Below are 27,263 nucleotides of genomic sequence, written 5' to 3'. Positions count from 1 at the left end.
TTGGACTGTCTATGTCTCTTTCAAAAATAAACAAAAATAGGGAGATAGCTGGAGAAGATGGCAGCTTAGGAGGACGCTGGGCTCATCTCGTCCTGCTGATCAATTAGATTCCACCCACATCTGCCTAAATAACCCAGAAAACCACCAGAAGACCAGCAGAATGGACTCTCCAGAGCCAAGTGTAGACGAGAGGCCCAAGGAAGAGGGTAGGAAGACAGAGAGGTGGTGCTCACTACCCAGACTAGTGGGAGGGAGCCAGGGCAGTGGAGGGGCAGCCCGCTGAGCAAGGCAGAGCCCCCGAGTCTGGCTTGCAAAAGCGGAGGGGCCAGACTGCCTGAGTTCTGACAGCAAGTGGGACTTAACATCTAGAATGTTAAAAGTCAACAGCTCTGCTCAGAGAGCAGGAGGGCAAGAGAACATCAGGAGGGAGAGGTGTTGAGCCCCAGAAGACAGAGTTCAGCTCGTCGGGGAACAAAGGCTCTGGCCAGCGCCATCTTTCTCTCCCATCCCCCAGCCGAAATCCCAAAGGGAACCAGTTTCTGTCACCGAACTTGCTTGCACAGCACAAACACCCAATGCTTTGCTTCTGTGGATCCATCCCTCCGACAGGTCTGCCTGCCCCCCACCTGGTGCTGCAGTACCCCTCTCGCAGGTCAGTGACCTCAAAGCGAACTAAGTCTGCCCTCCCTCCGCTGTGTACCTTGCGCATCCACCCCGGCTAAGCCAGATCCCATAGAAGCAGGACCACAAGCCTGGCAGTGTGCAAGTAGCCCAGACAGGGGTCACACCACTCCACGGTGAGTCCTGCCCCTGGGAGAGGGGATGATATGGTACACACCAGTCTGACTGTGGCCCCAGTGGTAGGCTGGGGGCAGACATCCGGTCTGACTGCAACCCTGCCCACCAACACAAGTTACTCTATTCAGCACAAGGGAAGTGCCCTGAAGTTCCACGCCACTCCAGGGACTACCCAACATGACTAAATGGAAGAATTCTCCTCAAAAGAAACTCCAGAGTGTAACGACAGCTAATGAATTGATCAAAAATTATCTAAGCAATTTAACAGAACAAGAATTTAAAATAATAGTCAGAAAATTAATCGCTGGGCTTGAGAAAAGTATAGAGGACAGCAGAGAATCTATTGCTACAGAGATCAAGGGACTAAGAAACAGTCAGAAGGAGCTAAAAATGCTATAAATGAGGTGCAAAATAAAATACAGGTGACCACAGCTGGGATTGAAAAGGCAGAGGAGAGAATAGATGAATTAGAAGATAAAATTATGGAAAAAGAGGAAGCTGAGAAAAAGGTGAAAAACATCCAGGGGTATGAGGGGAAAATTAGAGAACTAAGTGATGCAATGAAATGCAAAAATATCCATATAATATGGATTCCAGAAGAGAAGAGAGAAAGAAAGGGGCTGAAGTTGTATGGAACAAATCATAGCTGAGAACTTCTCTGATATGGGAAATGAAAAAGGCATTGAAATCCAAGAGGCACAGAGAACTCCCTTCAGACGTGACATGAATCGATCTTCTGCACGACATATCATAGTGAAACTGGCAAAATACAAGGATAAAGAGAAAATTCTGAAAGCAACTAGGGATAAACGCACTCTAACATATAAAGGGAGACCTATAAGACTAGTGATGGATCTCTCTAATGAAACTTGGCAGGCCAGAAAGGAATGGCAGGAAATCTTCAACGTGATGAACAAAAAAAATATGCACCCGAGAATCCTGTATCCAGCAAGTCTGTCATTCAGAGTAGAAGGAGAAATAAAGGTCTTCCTAAACAAACAAAAAATGAAGGAAATCATCAACACTAAACCAGCAATACAAGAGGTCCTAAGGGGGACTTTGTGAGTGAAATGATGCAAGGACCACAAAGTACCAGAGACATCACTACAAGCATGAAACCTACAGACATCACAATGACTCTAAACCCATGTCTTTGTATAACACTGAATGTAAATTGACTAAATGTGCCAACCAAAAGACGTAGGGTATCAGAATAGATAAAAAAAACCAAGACCCATCTATTTGCTGTCTATAAGAGACTCATTTTAGACCTGAGGACACCTTCAGATTGAAAGTGAGGGGATGGAGAACTATCTACCATGCTACTGGAAGTCCAAAGAAGCTGGAGTTATATAAGACAAACTTGACCTTATCAGACAAACTAGACTTTAAATTAAAGGCTGTAACAAGAGATGAAGAAGGACATTATAATATAATTACAGGGTCTACCCATTAGGAAGAGCTAACAATTAGAAATATCTATACAGTGAATACAGGAGCCCCCAAATATATAAAACAATTAATCACAAACATAAGCAAACTTATTGATAAGAAGGTGGTAATTGCAGGGGACTTTAATACCCCACTTACAACAATGGATAGATCATCTAGACACAGGATCAATAAAAAAGCAAGGGCCCTCAATGATACATTGGATTAGATGGACTTGATAGATACATTTAGAACGCTGCATCCCAAAGCAACAGAATATACCTTCTTCTGAAATGCACATGGAACATTCTCCATGATAGATCACATACTGGGTCAAAAGACAGCCCTTCATAAGAATACAAGAATTGAGATCATACCATGCACACTTTCAGAACACAATGCTATGAAGCTTGAAATCAACCACAGGAAAAAGTCTGGAAAACCCCCCAAATCACAGAGGTTAAAGAACACCCTACTAAAGAATGAATGGGTCAACCAGGCAATTAGAGAAGTAATTTAAAAATATGTGGAAACAAATGAAAATGAAAAGACAACAATCAAAACACTTTGGTATGCAGCGAAGGCAGTCCTGAGAGGAAAATACATTGCAATCCAGGCCTATCTCAAGAAACAAGAAAAATCCAAAATACAAAATCTAACAGTACACCTAAAGGAAATAGAAGCAGAATGGCAAAGACACCCCAAACACAGCAGAAGTAGAGAAATAATAAAGATCAGAGCAGAAATAAACAATATAGAATCTTGGGGCGCCTGGGTGGCGCAGTCGGTTAAGCATCCGACTTCAGCCAGGTCACGATCTCGCTGTCCGTGAGTTCGAGCCCCGCGTCAGGCTCTGGGCTGATGGCTCAGAGCCTGGAGCCTGTTTCCGATTCTGTGTCTCCCTCTCTCTCTGCCCCTCCCCCGTTCATGCTCTGTCTCTCTCTGTCCCCCCAAAAATAAATAAACGTTGAAAAAAAAATTAAAAAAAAATATAGAATCTTGAAAAAAAACTGTAGAGCAGATCAATGAAACAAAGAAGTGTTTTTTTTTGAAAAAAGAAATGAAATTAATAAACCTCTAGCCAGGCTTCTCAAAAAGAAAAGGGAGATGACCCAAATAGATAAAATTATGAATGAAAATGGAATTATTACAACCAATCCCTCAGAAATACAAGCAATTATCAGGGAATACTATGAAAACTTATATACCAACAAAGTGGACAACCTGGAAGAAATGGACAAGTTCCTAAGCACCCACACACTTCCAAAACTCAAACAGGATGAAATAGAAAACTTGAACAGATGCATAAACACCGAAAAAATTAAATGATTATAGAAACTCTCCCAAGAAATAAGAGTCCAGGACCACATGTCTTCCTAGGGAAATTCTACCAGACATTTAAAGCAGAGATAATACCTATCCTTCTCAAGCTGTTCCAAAAAATAGAAATGGAAGCAAAACTTCCAGACTATTTCTATGAAGCCAGCATTACTTTGATTCCTAAACCAGACAGAGGCCCAGCAAAAAAGGAGAAATACAGGCCTTTTTTTTCATCCAAAAAAAGGATGAATATGGATGCAAAAATTCTCAACAAGATACTAGCAAATCGAATTAAACAGCGTATAAAAAAGAATTATTCACCAGGCTCAAGTGGGATTCATTCCTGGGCTGCAGGGCTGGTTCAACATTTGCAAATCAATCAATGTGATACATCACATTAATAAAACAAAAGAAAAGAACCATATGATCCTGTCAATTCATGAAGAAAAACCATTTGACAAAATTCAGCATCCTTTCTTAATAAAAACCCTCGAAAAAGTCGGGATAGAGGAAACATAGTTAAAGATCATAGTTAAAGTTTTATGAAAAGCCCACAGCTAATATCATCCTCAATGGGGAAAAACTGAGCGCTTTTTCCCTGAGATCAGGAACACGACAGGGATGTCCACTCTCACCGCTATTGTTTAACACAGAGTTGGAAGTTCTGGCATCAGCAATCAGACAACAAAAGGAAACCAAAGGCATCAAAATGGGCAAAGATGAAGTCAAGCTTTCACTGTTTGCGGATGACGTGATATTAACATGGAAAACCCAGAAGACTCCACCAAAAGTCTGATAGAACTGACATATGTATTTAATAAAGTTTCAGGATACAAAATTAATGTACACATATCAGTTGTATTCTTATACACAAATAATGAAGCAACAGAAAGACAAATAAAGAAACTGATCCCATTCACAACTGCACCAAGAATCATAAAACACCTAGGAATAAACCTAACGAACGATGCCAAAGATCTGTATGCTGAAAACTATAGAAAGCTTATGAAGGTAATTGAAGAGGATATAAAGAAATGGAAAAACATTTTGTGCTCATGGATTGGAAGAATAAATGTTATTAAAATGTCAATACTACCCAAAGCCATCTACACATTCAATGCAATACCAATCAAAAATGCACCAGCATTCTTCTCAAAGCTAGAACAAGCAATCCTAAAATTTGTATGGAACCAAAAAAGACCCCAAATAGTCAAAGTAATATTGAAGGAGAAGACTAAATCAGGAGGCATCACAATCCCAGACGTTAGCCTCTACCACAAAGCTGTAATCATCAAGACAGCATGGTATTGGTACAAAAACAGACGCATAGACCAATGGAATAGAATAGAAACCCCAGAACTAGACCCACAAAAGTATGGCCAACTAATCTTTGACAAAGCAGGAAAGAATATCCAATAGAAAAAAGACAGTCTCTTTAAAAAATGGTGCTGGGAAAACTGGACAGCAACATGCAGAAGGATGAAACTAGACCACTTTCTTACACCATTCACAAAAACAAACTCAAAATGGATGAAGGACCTAAATGTGAGACAAGAAACCATCGAAACCCTAGAGGGGAAAGCAGGAAAGAACCTCTGTGACCTCAGCCACAGCAATTTCTTACTTGACACATCCCAAAAGGCAAGGGAATTAAAAACAAAAGTGAAATATTGGGACCTCATGAAGTTATAAAGCTTCTGCACTGCAAAGGAAACAATCAACAAAACTAAAAGGCAACCAACGGAATGGGAAAAGATATTTTCAAATGACATATCTGACAAAGGGCTACTATCCAAAATCTATAAAGTGCTCACCAAACTCCACACCCGAACAACAAATAATCCAGTGAAGAAAGAGCAGAAAACATGAATAGACACTTCTCTAGAGAAGACATCCGGATGGCCAACAGGCACATGAAAAGATGCTCAACGTTGCCACTCCTCAGGGAAATACAAATGAAAACCACACTCAATACCACCTCACGCCAGTCAGAGTGGGTAAAATGAACAAATCAGGAGACTATGGATGAGGATGTGAGGATGTGGAGAAACGGGAACCCTCTTGCACTTTTGGGGGGAATGCAAACTGTGCAGCTGCTCTGTAAAACAGTGTGGAGATTCCTCAAAAAATTAAAAATAGATCTCCCCTATGACCCAGCAATAGCATTGCTATGAATTTACCCAAAAGATACAGGAGTGCTGATGCATAGGGGCACATGTACCCCAATGTTTATAGTAGCACTTTCAACAATAGCTAAATTATGGAAAGAGCCTAAATGTCCATCAACTGATGAATGGATAAAGAAATTGGGGGTTATATACAGAATTGAATAACTATGTGGCAATGAGAAAGAATGAAATACGGCCTTTTGTAGCAATGTGGATGGAACTGGAGAGTGTTCTGCTAAGTGAAATAAGTCATACAGAGAAAGACAGATACCATATGTTTTCACTTTTATGTGGATCCTGAGAAACTTAACAGAAGACCATGGGGGAGTGGAAGAAAAAAAAAAAGGTTAGAGAGGGAGGAATTTATTTTTATAAATAAATAAATAAATAAATAAATAAATAAATAAAACAATTTTCAGTGTAGAAAAGTACAGCATAGGGAATATATTCAATAATGTAATAACATTGTATGTGACAGACTGAGACCACACTCATTGTCATGAGCATTGAGAAATATATAGAATTTTCAAATCAATATTTTGCATACCTGAAACTAATACACTATTGTATGTCAATTTTACTTCAATAATAATTTTGTAGAATAAAGTAATATTATCTAACATATATGTATATGTGTGAATATTATCCAAATTTTATGCTTCCAGCATCAGTGAATGGGAATTCCACTACTCTCATTAATACTTTGCACTGTCTGAATTTTGCATTTTAGCCCCTCTGGTTTATGTGAAATATTATTGTATTGTGGTTTTAACTTTTCATTTACCTGTAATTAATAAAACTAAACATTGTATTATAATATTGACCTTTTGTATAATCTCTTTGTAAAGTAACTCTTCACATATTTTGCCTGATTTTCTTTTTTTTAATATGAAATTTATTGTCAAATTGGTTTCCATACAACACCCAGTGCTCATCCCGACAGGTGCCCTCCTCAACACCCATCACCCACCCTCTCCTCCCTCCCACCCCCCCGTCAACCCTCAGTTTATTCTCAGTTTTTAAGAGTCTCTTATGGTTTGCCTCCCTCCCTCTCTTTTTTCCTTTCCCCTCCCCCATTGACTTCTGTTAAATTTCTCAGGATCCACATAAGAGTGAAAACATATGGTATCTGTCTTTCTCTTAACATAACGCTCTCCAGTTCCATCCACGTTGCTACAAAAGGCCATATTTCATTCTTTCTCATTGCCAAGTAGTGCCTGGTTTTCTAATGTGTTAAAGTCTTTTCCTTATTGATTTGTAGATTAGTCAAATTGAAAACTATTTTCTACCAGAAAATGACATGAAATATAAAGTAAAGGTAAATAAAACCTCATTTAGCAGTTCTCATTGCTGACTTCAGGATGTCAATTTAAAACAGCTCATCAGTTTTGAAATTCAATCTTTTTTCAGAGAACATTTTTGTTCTCTTTTTGCATACCCATACTATTGTTCTTTGTTTTGGAATCAAAATCACTTCGTTGCTTTCTTAATTATATTCATCATAAGGCTCTTGAAAGGAGAGATGTATCTTATTCATCTATGTGTTACCTAGTTTCCAGCACATAGGTATCCATTATATAGTTCCTGAGTGAATAAGTTAGTTTACTTATCCTTGGAAAAAATTTTAATAGTGGTGTGCAAGTGCTCATTTATATACAATCAATTAATATTAGAAGCTGGATCATTATAATTTTTTCCGACACTGGAATAAACAGTCTTTCATTATTCTTAAGATTCAGTATAACAAAATGAAAGAATGGTTTCTTAATGTGCATTTGATAATTATTACTATGCAATACTCAGTTTGTACATAGTGAGTTTTTTGATTGATACATATTGCTAGAAACCCGCATCGCTAGAAGCTCTGACTAATCTAAAATACTTAAGAGACAACTTGGTGAGCTCAGTCCCTGAATCATGAGTAGATATATCATAAAATAATACCTCAATTTTGGCAGCCATTGATAGCCTGCTGAGATATCAGATCTCCAGTGTACATGAAGGCTTGAGTGCTCCCTATACTCCTCTTGGAGAAGAATGGACAAAGTTTACTGGAAATGTAGGGAAGATGTTAACAAGAAAATTGAGGTAGATCTTCTTTTGTGCAATTCGGTGACTGATAGTTTCTTACTAGTTTATCTCACAAACACTCTATGTACTTAGGAAATTCTCTAAAGTACACATACATTCCTGTGTGTAATCAAAAAAGTGTTTCATAGGCCTGCCAAAAGCAGCTCCAAGAAGAAAATATTTGTAAAATGAAATTATCTTAAAGCTGTTTTTGTTTTTCAAAAATTGTATAAATACTGAGTAGAAGAAATATTTGCATGAGAAATTAGAGATCTGCATACCAAAGATGACTTCTGATTTCTGCAAATGTAAATTAATGTTTTAAAAATGTTTTTTAATGGACTGTGAATGCAGCTCATTAGGACTATGCATTCAAAGGAGACACTACACCTGTTTAGGGCTGATTTGTGACTCAGTATGTGATCTATTCTGGAGAATATTCCACGTGCACTCAAGAAGAATGTGTATTCTGCTGCTTTAGGATGAATGATCTGAATGTATCTGTTAAGTCCATCTTGTTTCATTCAAAGATATTGTTTCTTTTTTTTTATTTTCTGCTTAAATAATCTGGCCATTGTTATAGTGTGGTATCAAAGTCTCCTATTATTATGGTATTATTATCTATGGATTTCTTTATATTTGTCATTAATTGATTTATATATTTGGAATCACCAAGATGGGGACATAAATATTTACAATTGTTAAATCTTCCTGGTGGATAGACTCCTTAATTGTGATATAATGCCCTTTTTCGTCTCTTATTACAATCTTTGTTTTAAAATTTAGTGTTTTTTTTATATATATATGAAATTTATTGACAAATTGGTTTCCATACAACACCCAGTGCTCATCCCAAAAGGTGCCCTCCTCAATACCCATCACCCACCCTCCCCTCCCTCCCACCCCCCATCAACCCTCAGTTTGTTCTCAGTTTTTAACAGTCTCTTATGCTTTGGCTCTCTCCCACTCTAACCTCTTTTTTTTCCTTCCCCTCCCCCATGGGTTTCTGCTAAGTTTCTCAGGATCCACATAAGAGTGAAAACATATGGTATCTGTCTTTCTCTGTATGGCTTATTTCACTTAGCATTACACTCTCCAGTTCCATCCACGTTGCTACAAAAGGCCATATTTCATTTTTTCTCATTGCTACGTAGTATTCCATTGTGTATATAAACCACAATTTCTTTATCCATTCATCAGTTGATGGACATTTAGGCTCTTTCCATAATTTGGCTACTGTTGAGAGTGCTGCTGTGAACATTGGGGTACAAGTGCCCCTATGCATCAGTACTCCTGTATCCCTTGGGTAAATTCCTAGCAGTGCTATTGCTGGGTCATAGGGTAGGTCTATTTTTAATTTTCTGAGGAACCTCCACACTGCTTTCCAGAGTGGCTGCACCAATTTGCATTCCCACCAACAGTGCAAGAGGGTTCCCGTTTCTCCACATCCTCTCCAGCATCTATAGTCTCCTGATTGGTTCATTTCGGCCACTCTGACTGGCGTGAGGTGATATCTGAGTGTGGTTTTGATTTGTATTTCCCTGATAAGGAGCGACGCTGAACATCTTTTCATGTGCCTGTTGGCCATCTGGATGTCTTCTTTAGAGAAGTGTCTATTCATGTTTTCTGCCCATTTCTTCACTGGGTTATTTGTTCTTCGGGTGTGGAGTTTGGTGAGCTCTTTATAGATTTTAGATACTAGCCCTTTCTCCGATATGTCATTTGCAAATATCTTTTCCCATTCCGTTGGTTGCCTTTTAGTTTTGTTGGTTGTTTCCTTTGCTGCGCAGAAGCTTTTTATCTTCATAAGGTCCCAGTAATTCACTTTTGCTTTTAATTCGCTTGCCTTTGGGGATGTGTCGAGTAAGAGATTGCTACGGCTAAGGTCAGAGAGGTCTTTTCCTGCTTTCTCCTCTAAGGTTTTGATGGTTTCCTGTCTCACATTTAGGTCCTTTATCCATTTTGAGTTTATTTTTGTAAATGATGTGAGAAAGTGATCTAGTTTCAACCTTCTGCATGTTGCTGTCCAGTTCTCCCAGCACCATTTGTTAAAGAGGCTGTCTTTTTTCCATTGGATGTTCTTTCCTGCTTTGTCAAAGATGAGTTGGCCATACGTTTGTGTGTCTAGTTCTGGGGTTTCTATTCTATTCCATTGGTCTGTGTGTCTGTTTTTGTGCCAATACCATGCTGTCTCGATGATGACAGCTTTGTACTAGAGGCTAAAGTCTGGGATTGTGATGCCTCCTGCTTTGGTCTTCTTCTTCAAAATTCCTTTGGCTATTCGGGGCCTTTTGTGATTCCATATGAATTTTAGGATTGCTTGTTCTAGTTTTGAGAAGAATGCTGGTGCAATTTTGATTGGGATTGCATTGAATGTGTAGATAGCTTTGGGTAGTATTGACATTTTGACAATATTTATTTTTCCAATCCATGAGCAGGGAATGTCTTTCCATTTCTTTAAATCTTCTTCAATTACCTTCATAAGCTTTCTATAGTTTTCAGCATACAGATCCTTTACATCTTTGGTTAGATTTATTCCTAGGTATTTTATGCTTCTTGGTGCAATTGTGAATGGGATCAGTTTCTTTATTTGTCTTTCTGTTGCTTCATTGTTAGTGTATAAGAATGCAACTGATTTCTGTACATTGATTTTGTATCCTGCAACTATGCTGAATTCATGAATCAGTTCTAGCAGACTTTTGGTGGAGTCTATCGGATTTTCCATGTATAATATCATGTCATCTGCAAAAAGCGAAAGCTTGACTTCATCTTTGCCAATTTTGATGCCTTTGATTTCCTTTTGTTGTCTGATTGCTGATGCTAGAACTTTCAGCACTATGTTAAACAACAGCGGTGAGAGTGGGCATCCCTGTCGTGTTCCTGATCTCAGGGAAAAAGCTCTCAGTTTTTCCCCGTTGAGGATGATGTTAGCTGTGGGCTTTTCATAAATGGCTTTTACGATCTTTAAGTATGTTCCTTCTATCCCGACTTTCTCAAGGGTTTTTATTAAGAAAGGGTGCTGGATTTTGTCAAAGGCCTTTTCTGCATCAATTGACAGGATCATATGGTTCTTCTCTTTTTTTTTGTTAATGTGATGTATCACGTTGATTGATTTGCGAATGTTGAACCAGCCCTGCATCCCAGGAATGAATCCCACTTGATCATGGTGAATCATTCTTTTTATATGCTGTTGAATTCGATTTGCTAGTATCTTATTGAGAATTTTTGCATCCATATTCATCAGGGATATTGGCCGTAGTTCTCTTTTTTTACTGGGTCTCTGTCTGGTTTAGGAATCAAAGTAATACTGGCTTCATAGAAGGAGTCTGGAAGTTTTCCTTCCCTTTCTATTTCTTGGAATAGCTTGAGAAGGATAGGTATTATCTCTGCTTTAAACGTCTGGTAGAACTCCCCTGGGAAGCCATCTGGTCCTGGACTCTTATTTGTTGGGAGATTTTTGATAACCGATTCAATTTCTTCGCTGGTTATGGGTCTGTTCAAGCTTTCTCTTTCCTCCTGATTGAGTTTTGGAAGAGTGTGGGTGTTCAGGAATTTGTCCATTTCTTCCAGGTTGTCCAATTTGTTGGCATATAATTTTCCATAGTATTCCCTGATAATTGTTTGTATCTCTGAGGGATTGGTTGTAATAATTCCATTTTCATTCATGATTTTATCTATTTGGGTCATCTCCCTTTTCTTTTTGAGAAGCCTGGCTAGAGGTTTGTCAATTTTGTTTATTTTTTCAAAAAACCAACTCTTGGTTTCGTTGATCTGTTCTACAGTTTTTTTAGATTCTATATTGTTTATTTCTGCTCTGATCTTTATTCTTTCTCTTCTTCTGCTGGGTTTAGGCTGCCTTTGCTGTTCTGCTTCTATTTCCTTTAGGTGTGCTGTTAGATTTTGTATTTGGGATTTTTCTTGTTTCTTGAGATAGGCCTGGATTGCAATGTATTTTCCTCTCAGGACTGCCTTCGCTGCGTCCCAAAGCGTTTGGATTGTTGTATTTTCATTTTCGTTTGTTTCCATATATTTTTTGATTTCTTCTCTAATTGCCTGGTTGACCCACTCATTCGTTAGTAGGGTGTTCTTTAACCTCCATGCTTTTGGAGGTTTTCCAGACTTTTTCCTGTGGTTGATTTCAAGCTTCATAGCATTGTGGTCTGAAAGTATGCATGGTATAATTTCAATTCTTGTAAACTTATGAAGGGCTGTTTTGTGACCCAGTATATGATCTATCTTGGAGAATGTTCCATGTGCACTCGAGAAGAAAGTATATTCTGTTGCTTTGGGATGCAGAGTTCTAAATATATCTGTCAAGTACATCTGATCCAATGTCTCATTTGCAATCCCTTTTAAAATAATACCAACATTCTTCACAGAGCTAGAACAAACAATCCTAAAATTTGTATGTAACCACAAAAGATCCAGAATAGCCAAAGTAATGTGGAAAAAGGAAACCAAAGCTGAAGGCATCACAATTCCAGACTTCAAGCTGCATTACAAAGCTATAATCATCAAGACAGTATGGTACTGGCACAAAAACAGACGTATAGATCAATGGACAAAATAGAGAGCCCAGAAATGGACCCACAATTGTATGGCTAACTAATCTTTGACAAAGCAGGAAAGAGTATCCAATGGAAAAAAAGACAGTATCTTCAGCAAATTGTGCCAGGAAAACTGGACAGTGACATGCAGAGGAATGAAACTGGACCACTTTCTTACACCATATGCAAAAATAAATTAAAAATAGATGGAAGAACTAAATGTGAGACAGAAAACCATCAAAATCCTAGAGGAGAAAGGAGGCAACACTCTCTTTGAACTCGACCTCAGCAGATTCCTACTAAACGTGTCTCTGGAGGAAAGGTAAACAAAAGCAAAAATGAACTATTGGGACCTCATCAAGATAAAAAACCTTCTGTACAGCAAAGGAAACAATCAACAAAACTAAAAGGCAACCGATGGAATGGGAGAAAATATTTGCAAATGATTTATTGGATAAAGGGTTTGTAGCCAAAATCTATAAAGAATTTATCAAACTCAACATCCCCAAAACCAATCATCCAGTGAATAAATGGGCAGAAGACATGAATAGGCACTTTTCTAAAGCAAGCATCCAGATGGCTAACAGACACATGAAAAAAATTCTCAACATCACTCATCATCAGGGAAATACAAATCAAACCACAATGAGATGCCACCTCACACCTGTCAGAATGGCTGAAATTAACAACTCAGGAAATGACAGATGTTGATGAGGATGTGGAGAAAGGGGAACATTTTTGCATTGCTATTGGGAATGCAAATTGGTACTCTAGAAAACTGTATGGAGGCTCTTCAAAAAATTAAAAATAGAACTACCCTACGACCCAGCAATTGCACTACTGGGTATTTATTCAAAGGACACTATATATATATATATATATATATATATATATATATATATATATATATACTCGGTGATCAAAAAGAATGAAATCTTGCCATTTGCAACAACTCGAATGGAACTAGAGTGTATTATGCTAAGCGAAATAGGTCAGGCAGAGAAAGACAATTATCATGATTTCACTCATATGCGGAATTTAAGGAATACAACAGATGAAGATAGTGGAATGGAAGGAAAAATAACATAAAAGCAGAGAGGGATGGAAACCATAAGAGACTTTGAAATACAGAGAACAAACTGGGGGTTGTTAGAGTGGAGGTGAGTGGGGGATTGGGTTAAATGAGTGGTGGGCATTAAGGAGGGCACTTGGAATGAGCACTGGGGTTTATTTATTTTTTTTTTATGAAATTTATTGACAAATTGGTTTCCATACAACACCCAGTGCTCATCCCAAAAGGTGCCCTCCTCAATACCCATCACCCACCCTCCCCTCCCTCCCACCCCCCATCAACCCTCAGTTTGTTCTCAGTTTTTAACAGTCTCTTATGCTTTGGCTCTCTCCCACTCTAACCTCTTTTTTTTTTTCCTTCCCCTCCCCCATGGGTTCCTGTTAAGTTTCTCAGGATCCACATAAGAGTGAAACCATATGGTATCTGTCTTTCTCTGTATGGCTTATTTCACTTAGCATTACACTCTCCAGTTCCATCCACGTTGCTACAAAGGGCCATATTTCATTTTTTCTCATTGCCACATAGTACTCCATTGTGTATATATACCACAATTTCTTTATCCATTCATCAGAGCACTGGGGTTTATACGTAAGTGATGAATCACTGGGTTCTACTCCTGAAACCAATACTATACTGTGTGGTAATTAACTTGAATTTAAATAAGTAAATTTAAATTTAAAGGTAAATTAAAAATAATTTAAAAAACAAAGGAGACACTACATTTCCTATATATGAAGACTTCTTGGTCAGCACTTTAGTAATACTACTGATCTTGAATAAATACTAAAAAAATAAGTTTAGAATTAGTCAAATATAATATAGAAGATGCCTATTGAATTTTATTAGAATGCTTACTTGTAACTTAGATTGCTGTAGGGTGCCTTTGAATAAGGACTTTAGCTTCAATAATCATTTGCAGATGATGCATTTGATATTAAATTGTCTGAAAGGGAGGTAGTTTTATTAGGTACAGTAAGTTCTAAACTCTGCTGATAAAATAAATGATGCAGCTCATAGTTTTGAATGCGATTAATATAACTGTATCTTCTCAATTGAAACAAAAGAATGACCATAGAATTAACTAATTTTAATGTCTTTTATGCAGCTTTTTGAACATATACTGTTAATGGTCCTGCTGTGCTCTTTGAGACCAGTTCTCCAGCTACAGAAAACACTCATAACTTATTTTTTTTTGGCAAGAGGAATAGCTAATACTTTTAATAAAGTTTTTGATATATAATTTCTATACAATAAAGTTCACCTATTTACACAGTTAGATGAGTTTTGACAAGTGGATGCAGTTGTGTAACCACAACCACAATATGTTTATTTATCTGCTGATGAACACTTGTGTTGTTATTAGTTTTGGGCTATTATGAATAAAGCCGCTATGACTATTCATCTTCTTGTGGACACATGTATTCATTTACCTTGGGTTAATACTTAAGAGTAAATTGCTACATCAGACGGTAAGAAAGAAAGATAATGTGTAATTTTATAAGAAACTCTCAAAATATTTTCCAAAATGTCTGTATTGTTTTATAAACCCACCAACAATGTATGAGACATATTGTTCCACATTCTCACGAGCACTAGCTATTGTCAGTCTTTTTAACTTTATTTTTTATGAATATAATTTATTGTCAAATTGGTTTACATACAACACCCAGTGCTCATCTCAACAAGTGTCCTCCTCAATGCACATCACCCATTTTCCCTCTCCCCTGCTCCCCCATCCATCCTTAGTTTGTTCTCTGTATTTAATAGTCTCTTGTGGTTTGCCTCCCTCCCTCTCTGTTTGTAGCTATTTTTCCCCCTTCCTTTCCCCCATGGTCTTCTCTTCAGTTTCTCAAGATCCACATATGAGTGAAAATATATGATATCTGTCCTTATCTGACTGACTTATTTCACTCAGCATAATACCTTCCAGTCCCATCCACATTGCTGCAAATGGAATAATTTCATTCTTTCTCATTGCCAAGTAGTATTCCATTGAATATATAAACCACATCTTCTTTATCCATCAGTTGATTGACATTTAGGTTCTTTCCATAATTTGCTGTTGAAAGCGCTGCTATAAACATTGGGGTACATGTGCCCCTATGCATCAGCACTCCTGTATCGCTTGGGTAAATTCCTAGTAGTGCTATTGCTGGGTCATAGGGTAGCTCTATTTTTAATTTTTTGAGGAACCTCCACACTGTTTTCCAAAGTGGCTGCACCAGTTTGCATTACCCCCAAAAGTGCAAGAGGGTTCCCGTTTCTCCACATCCTCACCAGCATCTGTAGTTTCCTGATTTGTTCGTTTTAGCCACTCTGACCAGTGTGAGGTGGTTAACTTTAGATATTGTAGTATGCATTGCAGTTTTAATTTGATTCCCTTAATGACAAATTATATCAAGCATTTTTCATGTTTAGTGGTCATTCACATTTTGATGAGGTGTGTGTTCAAATATCTTTCCTGCTGTTTATTCTGTTGATGGTCCTATAATTGTATTGTAAGCATTCTTGATGTATTCTGAATACAAGTCTTTTATCAGGTATGTGATTTACAACTATTTTTCCCAATATGTAGCACATATTTTAATTTTCTTAACAATGTCTTTTGAAGAGCAAAGGTGAAGCACCCGGGTGGCTCAGTTGGTAAGCGTCAAACTTCAGCTTGGTTCATGATTTTGCGGTCCGTGTGTTCGAGCCCCATGTAGGGCTCTGTGCTGACAGCCTGCTTCAGACTCTGTGTCTCCCTCTCTCTGTCCCTCCCATGCTTGCTCTCTTTTTCTCTATCTCAAAAATGAATAAACATTTTTAAAAAATGAAGAGCAAAGAGTTTTTGTTTGCTTGCTTTAATTTTGATGAAGTCTTTTTGTGCCGTTGAGAAACAGCCTAAACCAAGGACACAAAAATTTTCTCCTGTTTTCCTCTAGTTTTATAGTTTTAGGGTTTGTGCATTTCTTGTTAAATTTTGTATATGATGTGCAGTAAGAATTGATAATCTTTTTTTATATGGATTTACAATTGTTCAAACACTATTTGTTGTATGTGTTGGAAGACTGAACTTTCTTTGTTCATTGAATTACCTTAGCACCTTTTAACAAAATATGTGTGTGTGTGTGTGTGTGTGTGTGTGTTTCTACACTGTTTTCTCTTGATAGATATGTCCATCCTTTTGGCAATAACATAACTTCTTGATTATTGTAGTTTTAATTATAAATCTATTCAGAACACTTTTGTGACCATTAGTTTATTTGAGCTTTACAACCCTCAAACCTAGAATTGCCAAAGATTACTAGTATTATATACATTTCACTGATGAGCAAATAGAATCACAGAGAGTTTAATTGGTCTGCTCAAGTTTACACAGTGATCAGTAGAACTGGCACTAAAATCCTCTCAAATCCTAGTCTATTGTTCTTTTCTTAGGAAACTAACAAAATAGTAAAGAGGGACTGTGTGTCAAATCAGTGGTACACAGTGGTACATTGGAGATATTATCTGAATAACAGACTCCTATATAAAGTCAGGGAGCTCAGCAAACTACTTAAGACTGTAATAATTTTATTCCCCCCTTGGTACAAAATAGTCTTTTTAGTTCTCAATATTTGGCTTTGTGAATGGCACATTCAGTATTACTGCATCTGCTATTGCTCTTTAGTTGGGGTAATTAGACTTTGCCTGTTCTTAATCCTAACAAAAATGCTAATTAGGTTTAATACAGGAGTATTCTTTCCAAAAGGAAATTGTTTCTTGAGATTTCTTCTACTGGAATTTTTTATTGCATTTTTGACCTTGCAAATTGTTTTCTTTTGTTGATTTGTTTAAAAGTTAGTCTTTGAGTAACATGATAATTTCCTTCTGTGCTTTATATTCTTTATACTAAAATGTTATTTTCTTTACTGTCCTTCTAATTTGATTGCTTTTTGGAATTTTACTGTGCATCAAACATATATAATCCTAGGTTTTAATAAGGTAATGATATTATCTTATGTTTTCTTGCTCAGAATGAAGAAGTCAGATTCATTGAAAATGAGCTAGAGATTCAAAAGCAAAAATACTTTAAACTTCAGACATTTGTTAGAAGCTTGATACTAGCTATGAAAGCTGATGATAAGGAACAACAGCAGGTAGGTGCCAGAAGAGAATAGTAAGCTGTAACGTATCATGTTGAAAAATGACATGTCACACTTGAGTTCTTAATATTTTTTTTCTACTTCATTTCTGCTTGGCATCAAGAAAGGATTTGTTACTTTATAATATTTTTTATTATTTAGCACAATATTTTTAAGTATAGATATTCATATATGTGTGTGATACTTTAGTAAGAAATCAAAATAATTGTTAATCTAAGGCTAGATTTAAGTAGGGGGAAATAATTTTTAAAAATATGTTTTAAAGAAACTCTCAGAGTGTTTGTAGAGACCAGGCCACCCTAACTGGAGAGGCACATATTTTGGAAACTTTCTTGAATAAAAGAGGTAGGGTATTTGCCTCTCTTCTGGATTTCAGTTACCCTCCAGACCTCACTAGATTTCACAAATGTTTGAATATCTTTTATTTCATGATACGTTGCTTATCACTAAAAAATATGAAATTACTTTGTGAAATTCTTTGTGACCACAATGCATCATTTACTTTTCCCAGTTTAACTAGAATGTTTGATTCCTTTACCCCAAAGGTGAAATGTAATGTCTTTTGTTTGTCACTATGGATTTTTATTTACAAATTCCTCCTAAATTACACTTTCTGTCCCATTATTTTTCATGGTAAATTTGTATAAAATGTATTAAGGTTGCTAAAAATTATGGAATGTTATTAAATGTTTTATTCAATACTAAATGATACCAAATTTGCTTCTGAGTTGTATGCTATGGTGTTGATTTCTTGTCAGAGACATTCAGTGAATAGTGTGTCACACAAGTAACCATTGATTTGGAAGCAGTCTTGTAGGCTTTTATTTAGTAAGTAATCTCAATAGTAGTGTACAAATTCATCCCTTATATACAAGCAAGACTGACATGTGTAGTTCATCTCAGATATCTCCAGGGAAAAATAATAGAGTCTTAACATCCCACTGTTTTTCTTTTTAAAGAGAAGAATTTATTCATGAAATTCAAGCCAATATGTACATTTTGCTCTCCCCATGCCTCACACACACAGACATTCCAAGACAGCAGTCTTCGGTTACCTTTACCATCTTTATTTAAGCATGTTATTGTTTTATATTGTTTTATGTGAGTTATCATATTCTATGGCATATTAAAAGTGTGTTTGTTTTTTAGGAATATAAACTATGGATTTTAAATGAATAAGGTGGCAGTCTTAATCATGGTCCCAAGAGTACTGTAAATTTTAAATAACTGTAAAAAAATAGGTTCAATCAGAGAAATAATTTGGAGTGTGGTCCTCATCCCAAAAGTTATGGCATGGTTTTGAATTCAGAGTTACAAGGCCAGCTAACTAGCTTCTAGGTGTCTTGATATCTCGGAATGGTGCACAGAATGCATTTTGTTTTCTAATTATAACCTCATCCTTGTCTTGGTTCTTTCCCCAAGAATACTCACGAATAAGAAAAGTAAATATTGTGTATTTTACTTTTCTCCTTCTCTTATACTTTTCCTCTGATAAAAGACTAATGAAAAAAACTATGACAAAACATTGGCCATCAAAAAGGAGAAAGTCACACAAAACCTGTACTGGAAGTTATATCATATATAATCAGCACCCAAAATAGAAACTACAAATTTGTATAGTTGAGATCAGGTATAATCAATCTCATAATATAGAAGACACCAATAGTAGTTTATGAAAGTTATTATGGTGATCTTTTAAGTTACTAATCTTTATGTTTTGAGATACTTAGAGGTTTACTTATGGAAGAAATTAATGTATATTCTACTTAACAAAAGAAAACCATTGTGTCATTGGTTTCTCATTTTTTAAAATCTGTTTTTTTTTCATTAGTTTTGGTTTTGGTAGGCTAAGATAAGTGGTCCATAGAATATGTTTCCCCAGTGGAACTGGGTTCTAAAAATATACGACACTGTCTGATTGAAATACTAGATTACCCAAATGGTTTGTTAATTAATAGCCATTTTTAATTAAAAATAATGTTGCCAGCACTATACTACATGAGTTAGTCTTTCTTCCCATGATGATTAACTGTGTGATCCCAACCAGGTCAATTTCTTCCCTTGAACTTCCAATTTCTCCACTTTGCAAGGAAAATATGCATTATTAATGTTATGAAAATTGGCATTCATACCCCTAGGGCTTAGAATACGTGTTATAAAAACAGATACTATATTTGGGAATTAACTTAATCTTTTGGGAATAGTGGCACTAGGTCAGATTCTGAGGACAGACAGATGAAGGACCTAGAGTAAAAAAACTTAATTGTATTTACTTTAGGATCTATAAAAAAGGCAATTCTAGCAATTGTCATAATCCATAGATTTGTTCAGTGTGCCAATGTTGCAATCCGATAAGATATTAAAAAGAATTTTGAAGTGGACTTCATGCTTTAGAAGTGTCCTATGCTGCTTTATGTATACTCAGCTACATGAATGCAATCACAAAAAAAAAATCTCTTTTGATTTGAAGGTCTCCCCACCAGAATTTAGAATGTCATTAAGTCTGCTCATTCACTTAACTTTTTAATATTCTAAGCACATGTTCAATGAATGTTAGTTTGAGCACTTTGCCCTTTTTAACATGGCTTCTTCACAGTTGCAAAGTGAATTAAATCCAGTGATGCATTTCTAATAAACTATGATCAGCTAATGTTAACAAAGGCTTTGTTTCACCTTGACTGGGATAGTGATAAATATCTATTCTAGAAGACAATGTCTCTGTGTCCTTTTACTAAAATCTAATACCTTAGAAAGTGTATAGTACCATTAGACGACTGCTTTGTAAATACTCCAAATTTCAGCAAGAAGTTCATGAGCTATTTAATAGTATAAAATAAATAACTTTTCTATCAGATAGTATAGAAAATCTCATGCAGATTGACAAAAGGAGGAAGTTTTTAATCTTGTCTCTCTGCTATTAGACAAAATGTATAGATGTCACTAATTTTAATAAAGAGAATAGAATATGTCTTATTTCAACAGTGGATTTAATAACTTCTCCAACATTCCCTTTCTATTCCTTAATTCAGTAGTCGCAAATTTGCATATGTTCCCATTTCCCTGGTCTTTGTTTACTACTGCATCCAAATCCCACACTACAAGTAATTCTATCTCAAATTGCCCATATATGCTACATTATTTTTAGTATTGGGAGCTTAAAATCAATCATTTAGTTCACAGTTTTTTTATGATCAAGTGGGCATTAACACTATCAACCACATAAATCTTTATTAATCATTTATTTCTCTAGTATGGATGCATGTTCTGTAACTCCAGATGAAACAATTATACCATGACAAAGCTTAGTTCATGGCTCTTGGCTTATCCTAATTACTTATAGAGAAATGAGCAGACCTTTAGATACATAATTTCATAGCTGTGAATTGCTCAGCTGTGCCCTAGTGAATGCTTGACCATCTATGGGCATAGCCTAAGAAAAGAAAAAAAAAATACTTGGAATTTTCGAGTTGTTAATGTTTAGTCTAAAGTAAAATAACTGAGGGGTGCCTGGTTGGATCAGTGAGTTAAGCACCCAACTCTTGGTTTTGGCTCAGATCATGATCTCATGGTTCTTGAGTTCAAGCCAGGCTCCACACTGAAACTACAGAGTCTGCTTGGGATTCTCTCTTTTCCTTTCTCTCTGCCCCTCCCCTGCTCATTCTCTCTGTCTCTCTCTCAAAATAAATGTAAAAAAGTAAGTAGAAAAACTGAGCTTTATTCCTAATTGATAAGTTCTTTCTCCCACTGAAGTACAAAATACTCTTGTGAAATGAGTTTTTCTCTAAAGGACAACATAATTGGGCAGGAATATTTTAATAAGGAATATAATTTTAAAGCCCTTTAGCACTGATCAGTGGGCATTTAAGACTAGTATACTACTTGGCAATGAGAAAGAATGAAATATGGTCTTTTGTAGCAACGTGGATGGAACTGGAGAGTGTTATGCTAAGTGAAATAAGTCATACAGAGAAAGACAGATACCATATGTTTTAACTCATGTGGATCCTGAGAAACTTAACAGAAGACCATGGGGGAGGGGAAGGAAAAAAAGAGAGGGAGGGAGGCAAACCATAAGAGACTCTTAAAAACTGAGAATAAACTGAGGGTTGTTGGGGGGTTGGAGGGAGGGGAGGGTGGGTGATGGGCATTGAGGAGGGCACCTGTTGGGATGAACACTGGGTGTTGTATGGAAACCAATTTGACAATACATTTCATATTTAAAAAAAACTAGTATGAAAATCACTTATCTCAAATATTTCAGAGAATTTGGTTCAGAATAGTTGCTCATTTCCCTCCTGATTTCCCTTTTGCCTAGGGTTTCACTCTACATAATTTACATTCTCAGGATCTAGTATTTTGTTACTTTCTTAATATATTGTATGAAGTTTTTCTTTTACATAAAGTATTGTATAAGGTCCTGAAGAGAAATGCTCCATTCTTTAAGTTCATGAAGGTAAATCAACAAGAGAGAACCAAAACTATTAACATAAAATTGGGGGGGGGGGAGGGAAACTTGTCCTCATACTAATTTTTAAAAATTGATTTTTCTGACTCAGGCACTGCTGTCAGATTTACCTCCTGAATTAGAAGAGATGGATTTCAACCATGCCTCGCCGGAGCCTGATGATACCTCATTCAGTGTGTCTTCTTTATCAGAGAAAAATGCCTCAGACAGTTTGTAATTTGAGGGGGCATATATGACACAGCATTTTGGCTAAGAGGTGTGCATTTCAAGATAACTACATTCTGTTGCCTCAAAATTCTTCAGTTGGAAAAACATATTGTTGAAACTGACATGCCCTGTGAAGAATGGACAAGATATAATGGCTACAGTGTAAAAACTGTATGTGAAATTTAAGAGCAGTGTTTGAGAATTTTTTTCCAAATTGGTAAAACTCTGGTGAAAATTGTATTTAAATTTTAGGAATTTAGCTATGAAATGCATAATGCCTAATTTCTGAAATATTTGTTTGGTTTTTAGAAGAATCTTAGTTTTAGTAATAGTTTTGACCAGAGACTCAAAAATAAAGGTATTTCAACATTGCTTATCAAGTTACTAACGCTTGGTTAGTTTTGTTTTGTAGCCATTACATCTTTCTTCTCTCACCTTTTCCTATATCCACATACACTTTTACTCAGGAAAGTGGACTCAAATTTGAAAGAAAAAACAAAAACTTTAAAAATGATTTTACCTGGATGAGTCCTGGGATTTATTTTCCAACTCCTATGAGAATTTGACTTCAGTTAATGATTGAAAATTGAAGTGATTACTGGTATATAATTGTAAATTTATGGCATTCCTCCATTTCCTAACCAAAACATTTGGGGAGAAGGGGGAAAGCACTATGGAAAAGTAATTCACCAACATTAAGTCGAATAAATTATTAAGTGTACAGAAACAAAATGTTGTAAAAAATTAGTCTTAATGGGAATTCTTCACTGTTGCAAATGGCAAGTATTGATAAGATTCACATTCCACTAATAAATTTGTGTAACTGAGTTAGTTGAAATGTTGCACAAATATTACACATTTATCACTATCTTTATAATATTTTTTCAGTTACATTTTATGAAACAGGAAGTTAAGGTAAGGCACTGAGATTTCTTTTTTAATCTGGTCACTCAGCTTTGCCACAAAATTTACCTCATTCTCATGTGAAGCTTCTACAGAGCCATCAGCCAAGGATAATATCCAAAAAAGTTATACACACTATGGTTGTGAATCACAGTTCTAATTTCCTGGATACTATTCTTTTGAAGGGAGTGAGTGGCAGACAGAGAGAAAGAGAATCCTAAGAAGGCTCCAGGCCCGCCACAAAGCCCAGACAAGGAACTTGATTTCACAATTGTTGAGATCATGACCTGAACCAAAATCAAGAGTTGGACGCTTAACTGACTTGGTCATCCATGTGTTCCTTCTGGATACCATTCTATGAATAAACTCTTAAATGGACATACTACACAGTTGTACCAGATTGCTACACACTGTAGATGATTATTTGCAGACCATTCCTTCTGGGGTACCAGAAGGCATTACCAAGACACATAGAAAGGAAAATACCAGTTTCTCCCTGAGCCACACAGCATCATGTATTTGTGAGTTGGCTGTGTGGATTTGTGTTGCATGGTTAAATTACTGTCTATTTCTAAAAGATTAATGAAGTAGCTACATGGCTGCTTTGGTCATCACGTTTCTGTGTCATATATTTTTGTAATTTGTAAGTAAAACAAATTTTGATCTTGGAATTCACAAATACAAATTTATGAATACAGAAAAGAAGTCATGACTGTCTTTGACCTTGAAATGCTCCCTCCCCACATACACAAATAGGTAAGGTTCATTGATAATCCTCCATTTTGTCAGTAATTTATTATTGTTGCCATGCTACTGCTATGGTTCTTTTGTTAGAAATATTTTAGCTGGAAGCCATATGGTTCTTTGTAAATAATGCTTAGTACTTCTGGCTGACAAGTAAAATTCCATTCAAAAAAGAGTGCTGAAAAGAACCTCAGACATTAGGATTAAATTTAGCAGTTACACCAATTCCTCCATGATATAAAGAGTCCCTACTATATACAACATTCTTAAGGTAAAATGAACCAATTCCAGGCTTTCAAGTCTCTCCTAGTAGCTCCTTCCTAGTCATTGAGTTTATCTTTAAACTCTAATTTCTTCTGCTTCAGTTTAAACTCTTTTTTATTTGTTTCTTGTCACTAAGGATAGCTCATTCTCTCCTACATCTTTCAACTTTATGGTTTGCATTTGTCACACCCCAGCGATTAGTCACCAAATAAAAAAAATCTTATTGAACTTTTGTTATAGGGACATTGGATTTCTACTCAGCAAGCTACAAACTTCAAGACGAATTATGTCTTTTCACTTTTTCAGGAATATTAATAAAAATTATTTAAGTAGAAATTTTAATAGATTTAAAGATTCTGTTAGGTGTAATTCCTAGAAAAACATCTTATCTACAATTTTGAGAACAAACATAAATGATTCCTTTGTCCCTATTTAAAATTCCATTAAAATAGAAGCAGTACACTTAAGAATCCTTTTGTTTTGGCGTTTGTGTTTCAGCACTATAATTATTTATTTTACTCTCATAAAATTAAACATTTTATGGGCAGCTTGGTAGCTCAATCGGTTGAGCATCTGACTTGTGCTCAGGTCATGATCTCAGTTTGTGAGTTCAAGCCCCACATTGGGGTCACTGCTGTCAGTGCAGAGCCTGCTTCAGATCCTCTGTCCCTCTCTCTCTCTGCCCCTCCCCTGTTTGTGCTCTCTCAAAAATATATGAACATTTAAAAAATTAAACATTTTAAAAACAAAATATAGTTGTTCTGTAGCAGGAACCAAAAGAAATAGCTGTATCTAGAAAAAATCATAATTGACAGTATGAAATTAAGTACTGCAGATTTTTTAAAAGATACCAAGGTCAAGTACTAAAAACCTATTATGAAGAAAATATATCTTTAACACATATAGATGGAATTTTTGAGACATCTTAAAGCAGAAAACATATCAGTTTGACTGCTTTTGTGATATTTTCATGACTGTGGGGAGAAAAACAGCTAGTGTTTCTTTCTTTTGGGATTTGACACATTAAAGCAGACCATACTATCTGGAGTATCTCTCACAAAGATGGATACCAAGGTGAAAAACTTGTTTTTCCTTCAGCTACACTTTGATGTCTGCTTTCAGCTTAGGATAACCAACCAGTTTCTAAGCAACAAAGTATATATAAGGGCACTTACCTTAAATGTGTATGAAAAAATAACTTGAAGGTACCTTCCTCATTTCAGCCAAGCTAACGTTAGTCACAAGAAAACAAGAACTGCAGTGACGGTGGAGAATGGAAAAATTAGCATATGCAAGGACAACCTCAAAAGAAAATTGATCTTTTCATGAAAAATGGGGATGTTTTGTTGTAAGATCAAGTATCAACATTGAGACTTTTATGCTACCATTGTAATAATAATAAAAACATTTATCATTGTTGGAGAAAAAATGCTGCAAACCACTCACATCCTGTGCTCTGTATACTACCAAAACTTCAAAAATGTTGAAGAGGCCATTTTTCCAAAGGCAGCAGCATGTATTTTAAGGCACTTTCATAGTCCACCATCTTTAAGTTTGTAGGAGAAAACATGAGTAGTGAATTTAAAAGAATTTTAGGCTCTGAGACTTTGTTGCCTTCTGTTTTGGGGGAAGAGGGGAAATTCCACTCATTTCCTAGGAATAGTTTCCTCATCTTAGCCTGATAACTTATGGTCATTTTTAAGAGAAATTCTGAAAATGTTCCCTTCACATTGTAGTGATGGTGTACCAGGAATATTATCTATTTAAAAAATATATATTAGATTTTCATTCAGGTCCTAAAAATGCCAAATTCTGATTTATTAGCCTTTTAAGGGAGCTATCAGTACTATAATATTTAAAAGATGAGTACATGGGTTTATCTTTGAAGTTGGCATTATCTTTGGCAGACAACACTATCATACTCATAATATCAAGCTATGCTCTGCGATAATATGAGGGAGAAGCCTACTAATTTGTGAGACTGCAGTCAGCATGCCATTGCCAAAACCAAACCATTATTTAAGAGCAGATTTGCTAAGAGGGAAAAGATAATAAAATAATATTTTCTTGAAAATAAATATGATTTTTCCATTAAAGTTTATACTGAGTATATATTGCTCTGCATTGGAATTTTATTTTGTATTAACTTGTTAAGTAGTTCCTTTAAGCGATCTTGCATCCCATTTTACTGATACTACCTCTGAAATATACTACCACCTTGAAACCACATCACTGTAATGTGATCTTTTGTAGGGTTTTTATTTAAAGTTTTATAGAGGCAATAAATGATTTCTAACTAATAGACATCTATTTCTTTCTTTTAATGTTTACTTTTCCAAGTCTTTGTGTTTTAAGCATTGTTCCCTTTTTAAAGATAATTTTTGTCCTCCCCAAAATAAGGTTCTTGTAAAAAAAAAGGCCCCCAGAATACAGAGAATGATAAGGTATTGTGGGTCAGAGAAGGGAGAACATGGAATGCTCACGTAGAAATTTTGTTGTCTTCCAAGCTGGCAAGTATGTCATCTTTAATTGAGTTTACTTAAAAAAGAATTACTCCACTATCAATGTAATAGAGTGAATATTTTGTAACAGACAACAGGTTTGTCCATGATAGGATATTTAAATTGTAAAAACAATAAGTAAATTACCACAGTATAAACAAAGAATGCTAATTTTATAGCATTTTTTTTTAATGTGGCAGTGTTGTGCCTAACTCTGTCTCTCTTGACACCAGTAGAGCATGCGTCTAATTTGGGTGAAATATGCCCACACCTTTTTTTTGTCAGCGTCTTATACCAATTAAAAGTCTTTATGTTACCTAACTAATGGGAGAAAGCAGGGGGTATGTTTCAAATAGCACAAAAGTAGCTTTCTTTCCCAGTTGACAAATTATCACGAATGTTGCAAGGAGAAAAATTACATAGAAACATGAATTTCAAATGACCCAAGTCTTTCTGAGAGCTGCAAAAACTTTGAGTTTAGGTAGTGAAAACCTTTGATTTTATAAAAATGAATGGGAATTATTATAAATTTGTTTAAGAGACAAGTCAATGGTCAATGGATGAGTATGCCCATAAGATTGAATAATGCTATTCACAACCTTTGAGACTAGTTTTTTACATTTCTTGTGTATATTATATTATAAAA

The 27,263-nt window shown here is 35.9% G+C and overlaps 1 protein-coding gene across 1 annotated transcript in view; it reads left to right on the top strand.

Annotated features, from left to right (window-relative positions):
• Positions 1–22,273, top strand: part of HDX (highly divergent homeobox) — a 154,763-nt gene extending 132,490 nt beyond the window's left edge. The window contains exons 8-9 of the mRNA XM_030306310.1: positions 17,405–17,527; positions 22,090–22,273. Of these exons, the coding sequence (XP_030162170.1) occupies positions 17,405–17,527; positions 22,090–22,215 (249 nt within the window). The 3' untranslated portion in view covers positions 22,216–22,273. The remainder of the gene's footprint in view (positions 1–17,404; positions 17,528–22,089) is intronic.
• Positions 22,274–27,263: the final 4,990 nt, after the last annotated feature.

Source organism: Lynx canadensis, chromosome X (assembly GCF_007474595.2).
Source record: "Lynx canadensis isolate LIC74 chromosome X, mLynCan4.pri.v2, whole genome shotgun sequence".
Lineage (NCBI taxonomy): Eukaryota > Metazoa > Chordata > Mammalia > Carnivora > Felidae > Lynx > Lynx canadensis.
The sequence above is the reverse complement of the archived record's forward strand: the minus strand, read 5'-3'. Positions and strand labels throughout refer to the sequence as shown.